Here is a 19985-nt window from a genome sequence, read left to right on the forward strand (position 1 = left end):
TAAATGTTAGAATAAGCTTGTCTGGATCTACAAAAAAACTCCTGGGATTTTGATAGGAGTTGCATTAAACCTATAGGTTTTTATTATTTTGAGTATTCTAATCCAGGAGCATTTTTCATCTTAATTTCCTTCACCAGTATTTTGTAATTTTTGGCATCCTAATGGTAAATATATTTTGATAAGTTTATACTAAAGTATTTCATTTTGATTGATTTTTTTTTTAAAGATTTTATTTATTTATTTGTCAGAGAGAGTGAGCACAGGCAGACAGAGAGGCAGGCAGAGGCAGAGGGAGAAGCAGGCTCCCTGCTGAGCAAGGAGCCCGATGTGGGACTCGATCCCAGGACGCTGGGATCATGACCTGAGCCGAAGGCAGCCGCTTAACCAACTGAGCCACCCAGGCGTCCCCATTTTGATTGATTTTTATGCATTTATCTTTTATCTTGCTAAACTCAATTATTAGTTGGGAGGGGTGTTTGTTGTAGATTACTTGGGATTTTTTTACATAGTTGTGTTATCTGCAAATAGGAACAGTGTTATGTTTCTTTTCAAACTTTGTGCCTTTTATTTTTGTTTACCTATTTATAATCATTTTATTTATTTTTTCATCATGTTAAGTGTGCTCTTTAATCCCCATCTCGCCACCTGCCTCCTCTCTGGTAATCATTAGTTTGTTCTCTATAGCTAAGAGTCTGTTTCTTGCTTGTCTCTCTTTTTTTCCTTTGCTCATATGTTTTGTTCCTTAAATTCCACATATGAGTGAGATCATATGGTATTTATCTTTCTCTGACTGACTGACTTCACTTAGCGTAATACTGTTTAGATCCATCCATGTCATTGCAAATGGCAAAAATTTCATTCTTTTTGATGGCCGAATAATATTCCATGTGTGTGTGTGTGTGTGTGTGTGTGTGTGTGTGTGTGTGTGTACACATACATACACACCCCACATCATCTTTATCCATTTATCTATCAGTGGACACTTGGGCTGCTTCTATAGTTTGGCTATTGAAAATAATGCTGCCATAAACATGGGTGCATGCATCCTTTTGAGTTAATGTTTTTGTATTTCTGGGATAAATACCCAGCGGTGCAATTATTATTATATTTATATATACATTGAATATATTTATATTTAAATTTTTTCTTATATAATGACTAGGATTAGAAAAAGGAATCTTGCCTTGTTCTCAGTATTTTTCACTGTTACGTATGATGTTAGTTTGATTTCTCTGTGGATGCTCTTTATGTGCTCCATTCCTCTGTATTCCTGGTATACTGAGAGGTGTTCTTTCTTTCTTTCTTTCTTTGTTTAATGATGAATGGGTGGTGAATTTTGTCAAATGCCTTTCAGTGTCAGTTGATATGATCCTACGGATTTTTTATTCTTTATCCTTTTGATATAGTGGATTACATTGTTTAATTTTTGAATTTTGAATCAGCTTTGCATACCTGGAATAAATTCTACTTGGTCATGATATACAATTCTTTTTATATGTTATTGAACTTTATTTGATGGTATTTTGTTAAGGAATTTTGCATCTAAGTTTATGAGTGAAACTGGTCTATAGCATTGTTGATTTTTTGTTTTTTGGGGATTTTTTTGGGTACTGTCTTCATTTAGTTTTGGTTTCAGTAATACTGGTTTCATAAAATGATTCCAAAGTATTCCCAATTTTTCTGTTTTCTGGAAGAGATTGTGTAGAATTGGAATGTTAATTTTTTTTTTTTAAAGATCCTATTTATTTATTTGACAGAGAGAGAGAGAGAGAGCAAGAGAGGGAATACAAGCAGGGGGAGTGGGAGAGGGAGAAGCAGACTCCCTGCTGAGCAGGGAGCCCGATAGAGGGCTCGAACCCAGGACCCTGGGATCATGACCTGAGCCGAAAGCAGCCACTTAACAACTGATCCACCCAGGCACCTCTGGAACGTTAATTTTTAAAATGTTTGGTATATTCTCCAGTGAAATGGTGAGGGCCTGGAGATTTCTTTTTTGAGGAGCTTATAATAATGACAAGTTTTTTTTCTTTAATGGTTATAGGATAATTTAAATAATTTAGGTTCTTTATTCTGTCTTAGCTGAATTTTACTTTCTTATGGTTTTCAAGGAATTTCAAAGGCTTTTGGCAAAGTGTAAGTTTTACAAAGTGCCTTCTCCAAGAAGGTAGCTTAGGTATTCGGAGTATAAGACTCATAGTATTTGTTTAATAACTTTCCAATGACTGGGGGATCTGTTGTGCTAATCCCATTTCATTCTTGATAATTGGTGATTTGTGTCCTCCTCCTTTTTCTCTTCGTCAGTAAGGTTTATTCATTTTGTTGATTTTTTTTTTTTTTTTCAAATAATCAGCTTTTGGTCTCATTGATTTCTGTGTTCTAGTTTTCAATTTTTTTTTTTTTTTTGCTCTTTATTATTTCTGTTCTTTGCTTGTTTTAGGTTATTTTGTACTTTTCAGTTTTCTTAGATTATTGGTTTGAGACCTTTTCTTATTTCTAATGTGAGCCTTTGGTGCTCACTAAATTGCTTTCTCTGCACTGCCTCCCCCCATATTTTCATATGTTGTATTTTCATTTTCATTCAGTTCTATGCATTTTTATATTTCCTGTGAGACTTCTTATTGGTCCATGCATTATTTAGTGTTTTTTACCTGCAAACAAACTACAAAATGTTTAGGAATTTTCTTGTCTTTCTGTTACTTATTTTCAGTTTAATTGCATTATATTCTAAGAACATGCTCATGGTGTTATGTTTTATATTTGTTTAGTTTTGCTTTATTACCCAGACTGTGCCCTGTCTTGACAGACATTCTGTGGATGCTTTAAAAATTGTTTATTCTTGGGATGCCTGGGTGGCTCAGTTGGTTGAGCCGCTGCCTTCGGCTCAGGTCATGATCCCGGGGTCCTGGGATTGAGTCCCGTGTCCGGCTCCTTGCTCGGCGGGGAGCCTGCTTCTCTCGCTGCCTCTGCCTGCCTCTCTGCCTGCTTGTGTGTACTCTTGCTCTCTCTGGCAAATAAATAAAATCTTAAAAAAAAATTGTTTATTCTGATGTTGTTAGGTATCATGTTCTATATATGTCAGTTAGATTCTGTTGGGTTGGCTGTATTGTTCAAATCTTCTATATCTTTGCTAATTTTCTGACTAATTTAATCAGTTCCCGAGAAGAGGATATTGAAGTCACCATGTATTATCTTGGACTTATCTATCCCTTTCAGCTCTATCAATTTTTGCTTCTTATATTTGAGGCTCTGTTTGGTGCACATATGCTTAGGATTGTTATGTCTTTCTGGTGGATTTATCCTTTTGTTGTTGTGTATTATGGTCACCTCCCATTCACCCAATTGGTGAAGGAAAGATTCCAGCTCTACGGTTATAGGGATGGCCTAACACACATCTGACACTGGGCAGATGCTGTTGATAGCAGTTTATTAGTCACATACACTCACAGCCTGAGGGAAGAGAACACTGCATGCTATGCAGAGACTGAACAATCAGGGGCTTTGGGAGAAAGAGCTTTGTACCTAAATGAGCATAGGATGACCATTGGTTCCCGTGACAGGATGTGATTAATGTGTTTGAATAAATTCATGGGCTGGCCTAGGTGGTTCAGTGGGTTAAAGCCTCTGCCTTCGGCTCAGGTCATGATCCTGGGGTCCTGGGATCAAGCCCCACATCGGGCTCTCTGCTCAGTGGGGAGCCTGCTTCTCCCTTTCTCTCTGCCTGCCTCTCTACCTATTTGTGATCTCTGTCTGTCAAATAAATAAATAAAATCTTAAAAAAAAAAAATCATGGGCTGGCAGAGAGGTAAAGTCAAACCTATTAGGTTGAGGGATAGGTGGGGTGCGGGCGGTCCAACTGAAAAAAGAACTATCAAGATGGAGATCCTTGGGGCACCTGGGTGGCTCAGTGGGTTAAAGCCTCTGCCTTCAGCTCAGGTCTTGATCCCAGGGTCCTGGGATTGAGCCCTGCATCGGGCTCCCTGCTCAGCACGGAGCCTGCTTCCCTTCCCCTCTCTCTCTGCCTGCCTCTCTGCCTACTTGTGATCTCTGTCTGTCAAATAAGTAAATAAAATCTTAAAAAAAAAAAAAAAAAGATGGAGATCCTTTCCCATAGGGTGAGGCCATATCTGGCAGGCCTGCTCACTGCTAGACCTTTGGGACCCTGTGAGGCTCAAGGATGTCAAGGTAGCCCATGAAATTTTAGCTCTTACAGTTCAGTTAAGTCCTTCTCTGGCTCTGATAATTTTCTTTGCTCTAAGGTTTATTTTATGAGATAATAATTTAGCCATTCTTGCTTTTTTAAAAGATGAGTTGCACAGTATATCTTTCCCCTTCTTTTACTTTTGCTTACTTGGGTTGTTAAATCTAAAGGGAGTTTCTTGTTATGTGCCTCTATCTTCTCTGTCAATCTGTATTTGAATTGGTATATTATGCCATTTACATTTAACGTACTTATTGATAGGGAATTGTGTAAGTCTGATATTTTACTATTTTGTTGTTTGTTTACTCTGATTCTAATTCTTCTGTCTTTCCTCTGTTTTCATTTTCTTTCTTCTGTCTTGATATGTTTACAGTATTTCTGAGTGTCTCTTTTTGTAGTTTTTGTAGTCACCGCTTATTATAATATAATAGCCTACTGGTGCCAATATTTTATCATTTTGAATAACATGTGGAAACTTTTCTCCCACTTTGGTCCCTTTGTCTTTCCCCCTTTTAAGTATTACTGGTTTGTGTATTAGATAGTGCTGTAATTTTTTTCAGTCTCCAAATATGATTTTAAAAACTCCTAAGAAAAAGGTTCTTTTATTATATGTATCTATATTTCTGATATTTTGTTTGTTTTTTCTTTTTTTCCCAGTGGTCCCAGATTTCTTTTTTTATAATTTACTCACTGCTTAAGAACTTTCTTGAGCCTTTTTTTTTTTTTTTAAGATTTTATTTATTTGAGAGAGAGAGCCAAGTGAGTGAGCACAGATGTGGAGCAGAGGGAGAGAGAGAAGCAGACCTCCCTGCTGAGCAGGGAGACCAATGTGGGACTTGATCCCAGAACCAACCCTGAGATCATGATCTGAGCTGAAGTCAGACGCTTAACCAACTGAGCCACCCAGGTGCCCCACTTCAGCCATGTTTTAAGAATGGGTATGCTAGGGACGGATTCCTGTAGTTGTTTTCCATCTGAGATTGTCTTTATTTCCACTTCTTCATTTCTGAAGGATAGTTTCACTGGATATAGAATTCATAGCTCACAGTTCTTTCCTGCAGCACATGAAAAATGTACCACTTCCTTCTGGCCTCTGATTTCAGAGAAGAAATTGACTGTCATTTTGAATTGGTGTGAATTTGTCATTTCTTTCTGGCTGCTCTCAAGATTATTTGTTTTTCAGTTTTCAGGAGTTTGATTGGTGAAGATTTCATTGGGTTTACTCTGTTTGAAATTTGCTCACCTTCTTGAATCTGTTAAGTTTATGTCTTTTACCAAATTTGGAAAACTTCAGTCATTATTTCTTTCAAATCAGGTATCCTTGTGAGATCTATAACTGGTGGATCTTTTTCCTGCCCCACAGGTCTATGAGGCTCTGCTCAGTTGTTTTTTTTTTCTGTTTTCCTCTGTGTTGTTCAGCCTGGATGAATTCTGTTGATCTGACCTCAAGTTCTCTGATTCTATCCTCTGTCATCTCTACTCTTACTATTGAGCCCATCTAGCAAGCTTTTAAAATTTCTTCCTGTATTTTTCAGTTCTGTAATTTCTGTTTGGTTCTTCAGGGTTTTTTGCTGAGTTTTTCAATTTTTTGGTTGTTGCCAAAGGATTACCAGTCAGGTAGTTTCAACATCTGATTCATTTTATTGTTCGTGTCAGTTGTCTTTTCACTTTTCAGTTAAGATTTTCCTGGATTGGGGTATGACAGGTGATTTTCTCTTGTATCCTATACATTTTGGGTTTTATGTTAGGAGACACTGGGTCCTGTGTAATCTTTTTATTTTAGTCATGCAGTCCTCTTGTTCAGGTTTAGTGTGCAGGTCCTGATCTGCTTTATGGGCTGTGGTTCCAATGACAATTTAACTTTAGAACCTTTGTGGTGCTATTTTGATCTGCTTAGTACCGGTCTCTGCAGGTGCCACCTGAGGAGACAGAGGGGCTTCCCTAGGCTGGGCCCCCCGTGTTGCGGCTAGGTGGGGGAAGGTTGTCTTGGCCTGTAGGGCTAGTTTTCTTGCTATAGGGATATCTTTGTTGGTCCTGCCAGGGCACACATTGTTTTTAGAAGATGGTGGAGAGCCTCATGCCTGGCACAGCATCTCCCTTTGCCAATAATCCTTGGCCACCTGGTTTATCTTGGTGGAGAAAAGGAGATTCAGGCTCTTCCGGGAAGGCAAACAGTTCTCTCATCACTTACTGCCATGGGGGCTTTCAAAGCACCCACTTAACCAGTGCTGCCTGGTTAACCTAGTGTTCCTGCTAAGATCTGAGTTTGATCTGAGGGAACATTGAGTCTATCTGGTCTACCTTCTGTTGCTAGTTTTGGGGTTGGGAAGCAGTGGTTCTGAATTGCCTTTCTGTGAGTTGTGGTCTAGTGAGCCACTGGCCGTTATGTCATTCCTCTGGTCCTGGGGACCCTCACCAGCCTTTTTTTTCTTTATACCTTTCAGAGTTCTTTCATTTTCCTTGGGGTCTTGTGTTTTTTTTGGAGTTGGTTATACTTAGTTGGGAGGAACAGAAGAAATAAGTCTACACTATCTTTTACAGACCAGAAATCTTTGTTGGTATTTTTTTAAAATTTTAATTCCAATATGGTTAACTTACAGTGTTACATTAGTTTCAGATGTACAATATAGTGATTTAACAGTTACATGTATTATTCAGTGCTCATCATGACAAATGTACTCTTAATCTACCCTTGTTTCACTAATCCCCCCAATCTCCTCCCCTCTGGTAACCATCTGTTTGTTCTTTATAGTTAAGAGAGTTTTTTGGTTTGTCTCTTTTTTTTCCCTTGCTCATTTGTTTTGTTTCTTATATTCCACATATGAGTGAAATCACATGTTATTTGTCTTTCTCTGACTAACTTATTTTGCTTAGTATTGTACTCTGTAGCTACATTCATGTTGTAGCAAATGGCAAGATTTCATTCTTTTTGATGGCTGAATAATATTCCATTTTGTGTATGTACACACACACACACACACACACACACACACACACACACTTCTTTATCCATTCATCTATCGATGCTTAGGCTACTTCCATAATTTGGCTCTTGTAAATAATGCTAAATAGCAAACATAGGGAGGCATATACCCTTTCAAATTAGTATTTTCATATTCTTTGGGTAAATACCCAGTAGTGGAATTACTGGATTATATGATAGTTCCATTTTTAATTTTTTGAGAAGCCTCCAAACCATCTTCCTGCATCCTCCAAACCATCTTCCTGCATCAGTTTGCATTCCCAGCAACAGTGCACAAAGGTTCCTTTTTTCCCACATCCTCACCAACATTTGTTTGTTGTGTTTTTTGTTTTAGCCATTCTGACAGGTGTGAGTTGGATCTCATTGTGGTTTTGATTTGCATTTTCCTGACAATGAGTGATGTTGAGCATTTTTTCATGTGTCTGTTAGTCAGTGGAGAAATGTTTGTTATGTCTTCTGCCCATTTTTAATTGAATTATTTAGGTTTTTTTGGTACTGAGTTATATATATTTTTTGGATACTAACCCTTTATGGGGTGTGTCATTTGCAAATATCTTCACCCATTCAGTAGGTTTTTTGGGTCTTTTCTTGGGTCGTGTTTTTTATTATAACTATGATAAGAGGAGAATTGACATCTTTCTGATATTGAGTCTTCTTTTTCAAATACATGGTTATCTTTATTTGTTTAGTAGATAACATTAATCATACCTACTTCATTAGGTCATGTTGAAGAATGTGGTTAAGGCACATAAGATACTTAGAGCAGTGCCTTGTCTGTAAAGCCCTTGGAAGTGTCAGCTAATGTCTATTCCATGTGTTCTTTGGTAGCATATTAAAGTTCTTTAAGTTTTTAAAATTAAGTTTTTTGACACATTTCTTGTAAGGTTTATTCCTAAGTATTTTGTCCTTTTTTGTTTTTCTTACAGATGGAATCTTCCCAACTATTGTATCTTCTTTAGCTCTTTGGTTCTTTGACTCTTTCTTATATGAAAATGTTTTATCTAAATATTTCTTCTAAATATTGCTTCCCAAAGTAGTTTTAGCATCTTTTTCTTTTAAGGATAGGGCCCAGTGCTAAACTTAGAGCTCTAAAAACTTAGAGCTCTAAAATGGATGAGCGAATTAATGAGCTCTTCATGTGGTTCAGCATTATTTTGGGTACCACTGTTACTCTAAGTCCTGTATTTTATGTAATCCAAGATTTTTCTTAGATATGCCATACATTGTGTTTTGTTGCTCTTACTACTGAGACTCTGTCCTATGTGCTGTTAATCAAATCACAGTTTTTTCATGTCACTGTTGGTCTTGGGGACTCACCTGCAAAGCCATGCATATATCCCTCTGTGCATCCCTGCTGCTAAGTGTTTGCCACCTGCATTGGAAAAATAGCTCTTGGCTAAGTGGGGTATTGAAGTAAAGTAAGGAAATATGGGTTGGGTCCATGTGCTTCATCTGAACAGGTGATGAAATACTGACATTTTAACAAGGAAAAGAAGGTTATGTAAGTACAAAATCTCCTGGAGTGTGTAGCAATAAGAAGGGTAAAAATGAAATTTAGGTTTTAGAGTACACAGTGCACTGGGTGGTGCTATAGTGTCATATGCAAGCCCTATTCATGGAGGACATTTGGTTGTTCTTTTCCCAGAAGAGCTCTATGGTGACTTTGAAGACCTGGAAACAGGGGACGTGCACAAGGGAAAACCAGGCACAGATACTCAGGTATGATTTTTATCATGGCTGGCTGTCAGTCACTGATCCTTGATCTGTGGTCAATATGTAATGAGAGAAGCCCATATTAAGCAATGTGAATCTTACTTATTATCTCTGTAGATTACAGAGTAAATGGATTCCTTCCTAAAAATATGGAGGTTAGGAACAGATCAAGGTTGTTGGTTTGTTATTTTTGATCTTTTGGGTTTACTACCTATTCTTGTCTTTATGATTCTTCAGTCGTTTAAAGTGTAGGTCCTGAGTCACCATCTTTCTTTCCACTCTTCCTTTTGACATCATTCTCCTCTTCTTAAATTTAAGTACCATTTTAAAAAAGTAAATCCCTATTCTCCCTAATAATTCTTTAGAACAGTATCTGGGGAGAATCTGGATGGGGACACTTGCTTTTACTTTTATTTATATTTGACATTCCCAGCCAGATAAAGGAGTGACAGTGTATCATAATGTAGATGTCTAAATGTCTCGTGTTATTTAGAGCCAAAGGCTGTGTTTTGGTTTGGTTTGTTTTTTGTTTTGTTTTCATGATGATCATAACCAAGATTTTTGCAGCCCAGATAGAACTTTAAAAAACTTTAAAATCTTTAATGTTTAAAGAAAAGATCTCCACAAACTTTTACAAAATTTTCTCTTCTGGAAATTTAAGATTGAAGACGCAGAAGAAATTAAGGAAGAAATTGACCCCAGTGCAGAGGAAAGTGCCAAGAAAAAGCATTTGGATAAGAAGAGAAAATTGAAGGAGATATTTGATGCAGAATATGATGAAGGAGAAAGCACATATTTTGATGATCTGAAAGGAGAAATGCATAAACAGGCACAGGTGAGAAAACTGGGTTCCTATCAGCTTTATTTCAAGGCTATAATACAGTGTTGTGAATACATAATTTTGCTTAGGTCTCTGCTTCCTGACCTGCTTCTGTGCCTTAGGTTTGGACTCCTAGGTCAAGATGCAGATAAGTGTGTTTATTCATGCAGTCATCTGATTGTTTTTTCAGTCAGAAATTGACCAGAAAGATATCAGTATCTATTGTATATGAAGCATTGAGGAAGCAAAAATGGCTGAGACAGGCAGCAACTGCTGAGGATCTGTCAGTGGAGTGATTTTTTTTTTTTAAGATTTTATTTATTTATTTATTTATTTGACAGAGAGAGAGAGAGAGAGAGATCACAAGGAGGCAGAGAGGCAGGCAGAGAGAGGAAAGGAAGCAAGCTCCCTGCCGAGCACAGAGCCTGATGTGGGGCTAGATCCCAGGACCCCAGGATCATGACCTGAGCTGAAGGCAGAGGCCCTAACCCACTGAGCCACCGAGGCGCCCCTGATTTTTTTTTTTTTAAGATTTTATTTATTTATTTGACAGAGAGAGAGATCACAAGTAGACAGAGAGGCAGGCAGAGAGAGAGGGAAGCAGGCTCCCTGCTGAGCAGAGAGCCCGATGCAGAACTCGATCCCAGGACCCTGAGATCATGACCTGAGCCGAAGACAGCGGCTTAACCGACTGAGCCACCCAGGTGCCCCAGTGGAGTGATTTTTAAATGCAGGCATTGCCTTAGCATTCTGATTACTGCTCCCTGGAACCATAATTAAATAATTTGAATGGGTAGATGATTCTTACATATACTGGTGCTTATGCACACACCAGTGCTCTCCAGGGAATCTTTTCTAAAAATTCACCTTGGTCAGAGTTCAGAGGGTATTTCAGGTGTTGGGTCAGATGTGGAGATAAAGGGAACATGTGGAATGCTAAAAAGAAGATGGTCTGGCCCCCCTGCCTGAGATGCTGAACAGACTGAGTTGATGAACTCACTCTTAAGGAGACACAAAGATATGTATGCAGTCAATGGTGAGTGTTTTGAGTTGTGCTTTGACAAGGGGGGGCACCAATAATTCCTGTAAGCTAGAATATACTTTAATACATCTTATGCAAGTTAAGCATGTGATTTCTGAAAATGAAGTCGGTGGACTTTGCCCAACCTAGGCTTTCATCTGTTTAAAGAAAGTATTTCCTCGTTAGTCATTAACATAGTGGTTCTAAGTCTGTACTGACTTTGATAGAAGTAACTAAGACATGTAAAGCTAGTTCTGAAGTCTTTGCTCCACTCCATTTATAACTTAAAATCACCTAGCATCTTGTGTCCTGTTTTAAAGGACTTTGAATTTTTTACTCTGAGTGAAATGGGGACCCATAGGGGGTTTTGAACAGAGGAGAGACATGTATGACCTGCTTTCCTTTGAAAGGATTGCTGTGGCAAGAGTTCAGTAAAATTAAGTTGACTCACTGTGGTGGGTGGGGAGGTGTTGGAGGTGAAAGAGAAAGAGTCAAATTCTGGATATACTTTTGAAAGGTAGATCAAAAGTAGTTTAACTGTGGGGTGTGTGAGAGGAAATAAGGATGACTTCTGGAAGGATGGAGTTGTCAGTAAGATAGGAAAGCCTCTTGTTGGTGCAGGTTTGTCTAAAAAGATAAAGTTTAGAGCTTGGGTTTGAGATCTCTTTCAGACAAGTGGAACTTCAAGTAGTCAGCGAGGAGCCCTGGAGAGAGGTTGGGGCCAGGGACTTAGATGTACAGTCTTCAGCATCTAGATGCTACCTAAAGCCATGAAGTGGATGGGATGCCCTGGGAAGTGAGCATGGTGTCAGGAGAGGAGAGGACTAGGACTGACGGTGGGTACTCCATTGTAGGAGGCTGGGTGGAGAGGATGAAGCAGCAGTGGGGATTGAGCAGTCATTGCTCCAGAAAGAGAAGAAATTGAAGAGAACACGAGGAAGCCACTATAGAAGGAGGGATAAATTATTTTAAATCCTGCTGATGTATTAACTACAATGAATACAGAATTGACAACTGGATTGGAATGTGGAGGCCCTGCATGATTTTGGCAAGCATTTTTATGGAATGTGGCTTAAAGTCCAAGTTGGGATTTAAGAGAATATGAGCAGAGGAACTAGAGACTCTGAGTATAGAAAACTTACAAGCCATTTTACTTCAGAGAGAAGCAGAGAAATGGGGCAATAGTTGGAAATAGAATCAAAAGAAGATGTTAAGATGTGAGAAAATAACAGGCAAGACCTCTTGGAATAAAGTTCAGTAAGAGTGAATGATATCTAGCATGCAAGTGAAGTTTGGCATAAAATAAATCTATAGCAGCTGCCCAGTAGTACTTTCCTCAATAATGGAAATGTCTGTCTATGCTGTCTTTTTTGTAGCCATTAGCCATGTATTGATACTGATCACTTGAAATGTGACTACTGTGACGAGGGGACTGAATTTAAAATTTTTGTTTAATTTTAATTAATTTCAATAATAAGTAATAAATATAATAATAAAAGGCTGGATGTGAATGTAAACCCTGGAAGGAGAGATGGCTGCGGAAGTTCTTGTAGACTGCTTAGTTTTTGAGTGAATTAAGAAACAGTCAACTGCTGAGAGTGAGGATGAGGGAGGAGGAGATACTGAGTATCAGATATTGGAGAGTAAGAAAAGAAAGTGGACTGGGAAGCTGAGAGTATTGGCTGACCAGCATTAAGGGTTGCTTTCAAAGTTGTTTGCATTTGCTGTACCTTGGAGCAACAAAGGAGAAAAGAGTTGGGACATATCCTAAACAAACTGTACAGATAAGAGTATATGTTATTTTTAAATAGGATAAAGCGTGATCACGTCTGTGTTCCTTTATGAGAAAGTGTTCATTTTTTAAAATGTTAATCTTACATTTATTAAAGACAATAGCATTGTGAGTTTTTTATTGTTTTTTTTTCCCCCCTCTCTCGTATATAGCTTAACCGAGCAGAATTTGAAGATCAAGATGATGAAGCCAGAGTTCAGTATGAGGGTTTTCGACCTGGGATGTATGTTCGAATTGAAATAGAAAATGTCCCCTGTGAATTTGTGCGTAACTTTGACCCCCATTACCCAATCATTTTGGGTGGTTTGGGCAATAGTGAAGGCAATGTTGGATATGTACAGGTAGGTACCCTTTGCTGCATGCTTTGACAGTTGGGGTTCTAGGGACATACTTGCACCACTAATCTTACTGAAATCTCTTCTTCCCTCAGATGCGTCTGAAGAAACATCGTTGGTATAAGAAAATCCTCAAGTCCAGAGATCCAATCATTTTTTCTGTAGGGTGGAGGAGGTTTCAGACTATCCCACTCTATTATATTGAAGACCACAATGGGAGACAGAGACTTCTAAAATATACCCCACAGCACATGCATTGTGGAGCAACCTTTTGGGGTAATACATGATTGGAACAACTTGCTTATAGGTTAATTTAAGCCATTATAGTTTTGCTTTTCTCCATGAAGTCCCAATTCATAAGATTTTTTTCTCTTTTTTTTTTTTGGATTGAAGTACATATGTAAAACAGAATTTAAAATTTGTGATTCAGGGACGCCTGGGTGGCTCAGTGGGTTAAAGCCTCTGCCTTCGGCTCAGGTCATCATTCTAGGGTCCTGGGATCGAACCCCGCATCGGGCTGTCTGCTCAGCGGGGAGCCTGCTTCCTCCTCTCTCTCTGCCTGCCTCTGCCTACTTGTGATCTCTGTCTGTCAAATAAATAAATAAAATCTTTAAAAAAAATAAATAAATAAATAAAAAATAAAAAATAAAATTTGTGATTCACTGTATTTACTTTCTTTTTCTTTTTTCCTATTCTCTTTAAGGTCCGATTACTCCACAGGGAACTGGATTCTTGGCAGTACAGTCTGTCAGTGGCATAATGGTAAGTATCTTGAATGTTTTATTTTCCAGATTGTGTTTGAGAAGTATGTCTTGAATATGGAATATGTACATGAAACTTGAAGTTGAAAATGACTCATTTCTAGTATTTGTAGCAAACTTCTCTTTGCTTTTAATTTTCCTACATCTTTTTAAGTAGGATTTGGGAATGAAGAGAGAGGTAGAATTATTACGATACTGATGACATTTTATATTTTTATGCATTTTTTGGACTTTTTTCTTTCTTTTTTATTTAAAGATTTACTTTAGAGAGACTGTGTATGCATGCATGGAGTGGGGAGGGCAGAGGAAAAGAGAAAGAGACAGAAAATCTTCAAGCAGACTCCCTCCTGAGCTTGGAGCCCAATATGGGGCTCGATCCCACAACCCTGAGATCATGGCCCAAGCTGAAATCAAGAGTTGGTTGCTTAACCTACTGAGAAACCCAGGCACCCCTTATTTTTCTAAAAATAAGTAGTGTTCACCATGTGCTAAGCACTGTACTAGGTTCTAAGGATACTTTGGACACTAGCTAGACATAAGACTACCCCCTAGTAATGCCGGTTGAGCAAAGTATGTTCACATAGTCTTCATTTGGTCAATCAGAGCAGGTTTTATTGGCCCTATTTGACAGAAAACAGAATAATGAGCAGATGAAATCTGCCCTGGGGGTCCACAATTTAATTCCTTAACATTGTAACCAAATTTTCATATTCCTTTCCATTCCAAATTGGTCATTGTTTTGAAATTATGTTATTGCAGAATCACCCTCCAGAGAATACTCAAGACATCATCATTAGTTTGGCTTACATGTACTATAGCTTTAGATTGCTTTTGTTAAAATACTGCTTTGCAAGTTCAGATATTCTTTCTTAGCTGGTTGTAAGTGGAAATGCACTTTGGTGATTTATTGTATCATAGAGAAAATTACAGTTTTTCTCTTGCTGATATTAGTCCTGTATTCAAATTTTGGGGGTTCTTCCCAGCCTGATTTCCGGATAGCTGCTACGGGAGTTGTCCTTGATCTGGATAAATCCATAAAGATTGTGAAGAAATTAAAGCTAACTGGTTTTCCTTATAAAATTTTCAAGAATACGTCATTCATTAAGGTCTGTATATCTTTATACTCACATATTTTACGTGTATATTTTATTGAAGGAGGAATGAAATACTTCTAAAATACAGTCTGATGTTTTCAAAAGAGTGTTTGAAATTTTTCATAAACTTGGTCTTTGCTATTTTTGGTTTCTTTGTATTTGTCTCTATGTCACTTAAATGTGCTCAGAAAATTTTAAGGTGACATTAATAGAGATACATACTAATGGAGGCCATTCCTTACGCTGTGTGAGACTGCGACAGAGCTAATATTAAAAATAACATAATCTCATTCACTCTTTTTTTTCCTGCTTTTTTGGATTTTGTTAAGAAAGGGGGAAAATCATAGGTTTGTTAAACAGCGCAGTAGAAAAATGGACAGAATTTTTTAAAAAATGGAAAATAGACAAAGTATTTTGTAAAATACTTGTTGACAGGGGTATGGAGAAATGGATGCTCTTTATGCAGTATAATGTGGGAGGGTAGTTTGAGTGACATTTATTGAAAATCTTATTAGTGGGTATTTCCATAAAAGTACAGAGTTTAGATGATCATAAAATATTCTTGTAATATCAGATAATAATGTCACCGGCATTTATCCAGCTCTCTTTATTTTCTGAGCATGTACACCTAAGTCATAGGATATGAGCTGTAGCCCAGCCCTGGTTGATGATGGCAAAGGCTCTGTAGGCCAGTTCAGTCCGATAAATATCTTTTTAATCTTTTCTTCTACAAAGATATCAGTGATGAACATGCTAATGAGTCTATAGTAGAATCTTGATTAATGTTTTTTTGGGGAAGATGAAATAGAATTGTATTCCATTTGACCTAGTAATTCCACTGTTAGTGGGGAAAAACATTTTGATTATTTTATCACTATTAAAGAAGTTTTTTTCTTTTTTTAACCAAGAACTCATTTATGAACTAAGAAGTAAAATACCTGATTTTGTGTGTATTTCTTTTCATATACCTATAGGGAATGTTTAATTCTGCCTTGGAAGTGGCCAAATTTGAAGGCGCTGTGATTCGAACTGTCAGTGGCATAAGGGGACAGATCAAGAAAGCACTCCGGGCTCCAGAAGGAGCTTTCCGGGCCAGCTTTGAGGATAAGTTGCTGATGAGTGGTAAATATAACTTCGTAACAGCATGTTACCATTCACTATTGATTTCCATTCACTATTGCTGATGAGTGGTAAATATAACTTCGTAACAGCATGTTACCATTCACTATTGATTTCTAGCCAGTGTGGAGTAGAGGTTGTAGTTCAGGTTTTAGAAAATTGGAATTGAGTCCAGCTTTCCCCTGTTGGAGCATCTTAGCAGTGTGCCGAGTTATGCTGTGTGTGGAGCCGTGTGATTCACAACCAGTAAAAGTTTTGTGATATTCAAGAGTAGTTTACTTGGTGAAGTCTTGTTTCAAAAACCATGCCGCTAACTAGAGAAGTTAGGGGTGATTGTTTTGTTCTTTTGTTGGACAAGATGGTTATAAATCTTCTTAGTAAACTGTGTCTTTTTCCAGATATTGTCTTCATGAGAACCTGGTATCCTGTCTCCATTCCAGCATTCTATAACCCAGTAACATCTTTGTTGAAACCAGTTGGTGAGAAAGACACCTGGTCAGGAATGAGGACCACAGGTCAACTCCGGCTTGCCCATGGTGTCAAGCTAAAGCCCAACAAGGATTCTTTGTATAAGGTACAGTCACTTACACATGAGCTCCATAGATGGGGGTCATCCAGATGCTTTGTACATAATGTTTTCTGTGTTAAGAATTTTCAAGTAGGGGGGCGCCTGGGTGGCTCAGTGGGGTAAAGCCTCTGCCTTTAGCTCAGGTCATGATCCCAGGTTCCTGGGATTGAGCCCCGCATCAGGCTTTCTGCTCAGCAGGGAGCCTGCTTCCTCCTTTCTCTCTCTCTCTGCCTGCCTCTGCCTACTTGTGATCTCTGTCTGTCAAATAAACAAATAAAATCTTAAAAAAAAAAAAAAGAATTTTCAAGTAGGAAATCTACCATTAAATTTGAATGAACACGTATACTCATAGAATATTTTGGAAAGAATTCCAGAAAGTGGTAGTAGGGGTTTTTATGGGTTGGAAAGGAGACAAACTTTTCATTATATACTCTTTTAAACTATTTTTTCCCCATCAGATACACGTATTACTTTAAGAAAATTTATGTGCTAATTTTTATTAAAGCAATGTGTGGGTTTTTGGGGAAAATTTTAATAAACTTTGTAGTGAAGTGGTAACATAAATACAGAAAAATACACAGATCATAAGCATACAGCTCATGAATTTAACACACCCAAATTGCCATCACCTGGATCAAGCAATAGAGTTACCAGCACAGCAAAAGCTCGCTTGTGACTTCTAGTCACTACCCCACCTCCACCTCAAAGATAGGCATTCTCTGGACTCCTGACATGTAAATTAGTTCTGCCTGTCTTATAAAATACAGCATATACTGTTTGCCTGGTTTCTTTTCCTTCAGTTTTATGAGATTCATTCATGTGTTTGTAGGCATTCAAATGTTGTTACTGTCAAGTAGAAATTTATTATGTTATACTGTCAGTTTATTCATTGATGTACATTATTTCCAATTTTTGGCCATTATAAATGCTGCCCCGAACACTTACATGTGACTTATTTGGTGTGCATGTGCACACATTTCTTTTGCGTTGCTCCCCCCAGGTTGGGATTGCCAGGTGCAGGGTATGCGTGTGTTTGACTTTCACTGTATGATGCCTATAGTATTCTGGTATAATAGATCAGGTTGGACTCCCACCAATAATAGTTGCCAGTAGTTGGCATTGTCAGTCTTTTTTTAATTTTAAGTTCTCAGTATCTTTCAAAATCCCATTTCATTTGGAATTTGGTCTTTGAGAACTTTCATTATTTTCTTCACAAGTCAGCAATGCATTTGAAAAGATTTGTTTTAATGCAGGATAAATATAAATTGTTTTATAATAAGAGGGGGTTCAGGATATCCGTCTGCCATTCTGCCAGAAACAAATTTTCAGACATTGCTTTTTTAATAAAGTAATTAGAAATTTTAAATCATGTTACATGAATTTCTAATAAAATATAGGACATGGTACCTACAAGTACCACCTCTAAGCTTGTGGTCCTTACCCTTTTTTTCAGAATGTGATTTCTTCGAGTTCCTTCATTCTAAGCATTTTAGGTTGCTCCTAAACAGAGAATATTGCATATTATCGTGGATGATGTCTTTGATAATAAATTTAAAGACATACCAGAAATATTCTTTATATAGTTGGTGTTGACCTTGAGGGTAAAGATCTAGGGCAAGACTTTCCACTTACTATTTTTGAGGCGGTTAAGAATTTTGGTCATCTCAATTTAAGCACAGAAATTAGATTACCTTAAAAACTGAATGTAGAGAGTGTTTGGCCTTTATATGTCATTTAAATCTCATTTTTCTCAGCTGACCTTTCATCAGAAACAATAAAGTTAAACTTTTTAATGAGAGTCAGGGATGGGAACACTTGAGCTGCTGCTGATTAGAGGAAGTGAATCCACAGACGTTGATAGTGAAGATGAACACCTAGATTATTATTACTAGCCCAAAAGAAACTACCTCAGTGCCCCCAAAATAAGTTGTGGGTTTTTCATTAAAAGAAACTTTGGATATATTCTTCTGCTCTGTTGAGATCCCTATAGTTCATACTGTAGACATGGATACAGTTGATTTTTTGGGAGGATTGCAAGTATATTCTGTGTATTTCTCTGTTTTGCCTAGAGCAGTGTACATCCATTGAGGCAATCACGTTTGATGGGTGATTGAATCCTCATTTCCGATGGTCAGCAGACTCATGTTACTGATCATGTGGAGAAGTCAATCTATTGAGAAGATTTTAGGCAAGTTTTAGTAGCATATAGAGCATAATTTAAATACATCACTGTTTTTATTTTTCCTTTCAGCCAATTGTGAGGCAAAAGAAACATTTTAATTCAGTGCATATTCCAAAAGCCTTGCAGAAGGCCCTGCCATTTAAGAACAAGCCCAAGACCCAAGCAAAGGCAGGCAAGACGCCGAAGGACAGGCTGAGACCAGCCGTCATACGGGAACCTCATGAGAGGAAGGTACTGTCAACAAATGGCTTCCTGCATGTTGCATTTCGATGTGAAAATAATGCTTTCCGTAGCACAGTTGATATTTCTGTTGCGTTCTTATTTTTCTTCAGGAAAGGATAAGAGCCAGACTTATTTGAGGTGCTAGAACCAGAAGTTAGAGGAATGGCCAGAGTCCATTTCCCTTCTGTTGTTTAGTCATGCTGTGTCTTATGCATTTTAATGGGGATTAATATGCACCCAGCTGGCAAATTACTCTTAGTTGTATGTAGTATCCACAGTGATTAACAAAGGTAGTTTTGTGATGAAGGCCATTATTTAAGTATTTTACTCAGTAAATATGCTCCTACTTATGCTTCCATGCAATTATGATTTTCTAGTTCAGGATAAATTTTCCATGAGTTAATACTCATTTGGATCATTTGTCCTTGTCAGATCCTTGCACTGCTGGATGCTCTGAGTACAGTGCACAGTCAGAAGATGAAGAAGGCCAAGGAGCAACGACATTTGCACAATAAAGAACACTTCAAAGTGAAGCAGAAGGAGGAAGAAGAGAAACTGAAACGACAGAAGGACCTCAGGAAGAAGCTCTTCCGAATTCAGGGTCAGAAAGAAAGGAGAAATCAGAAAGCCAGCCTGAAGGGGCCTGAGGAGTCATCAAAATGAGCTTCAGACAGACACTGTCATTTGGATCTGCAGAGATGGATGGTTTCAAATATTCCAGTACTTGTAAATGACCGCAGGGCATTGGAGCCCAAAAAGACCTCTTTTTTGGATTTGTCGCCCAGACTGTGCCTTTGAGAAGAGAAATGGAAACTCTGTTGATAGGACACCAGTTCATTCTCAGCATCTAGGTTATGTCAGGATTTAAAGGAGTATTATTTATGGTTTTGTAGATTCCTTCATATTCCTCTTACCTGTCTCAGTTTAATTATTTGTGCTACAAAAATATCATTAAAATACTTTCCTGTTAATTTTGGCTTAATAGTTTTCATTAGGGATGAATGCTTGATGATAGTGGATAATTGCTTGTTCTGTCACCTTTATAATGAGTCTTCCTGGTTGTGGGGGGTGGATATTGACTTGAAAATTCAACTTTAAAATTTAGAAAAGAGTGTATGGTTCAGGGCACAGCTGAGTTTCCCAGAGGCTCTGTGATGTGCGGTAGTGCAGTAGCCTG

The 19985-nt window shown here is 37.9% G+C and overlaps 1 protein-coding gene across 3 annotated transcripts in view; it reads left to right on the forward strand.

The window, feature by feature from the left end:
* Positions 1–19778, forward strand: part of BMS1 (BMS1 ribosome biogenesis factor) — a 45494-nt gene extending 25716 nt beyond the window's left edge. For 2 of the 3 annotated variants that reach the window (XM_080822791.1, XM_080822790.1), the window contains exons 14-23: positions 8827–8900; positions 9556–9729; positions 12680–12868; positions 12958–13138; positions 13566–13624; positions 14607–14729; positions 15692–15839; positions 16235–16410; positions 18656–18817; positions 19241–19778. In XM_080822791.1, coding sequence (XP_080678917.1) covers positions 8827–8900; positions 9556–9729; positions 12680–12868; positions 12958–13138; positions 13566–13624; positions 14607–14729; positions 15692–15839; positions 16235–16410; positions 18656–18817; positions 19241–19471 — 1517 coding nt within the window. In that variant the 3' untranslated portion in view covers positions 19472–19778. The remainder of the gene's footprint in view (positions 1–8826; positions 8901–9555; positions 9730–12679; positions 12869–12957; positions 13139–13565; positions 13625–14606; positions 14730–15691; positions 15840–16234; positions 16411–18655; positions 18818–19240) is intronic. The other variant, XM_080822792.1, reaches the window with a different exon arrangement.
* The last annotated feature ends 207 nt before the right edge of the window (positions 19779–19985 follow it).

The sequence above is a fragment of the Martes martes genome, assembly GCF_963455335.1.
Source record: "Martes martes genome assembly, chromosome: 14".
Classification (NCBI taxonomy): domain Eukaryota; kingdom Metazoa; phylum Chordata; class Mammalia; order Carnivora; family Mustelidae; genus Martes; species Martes martes.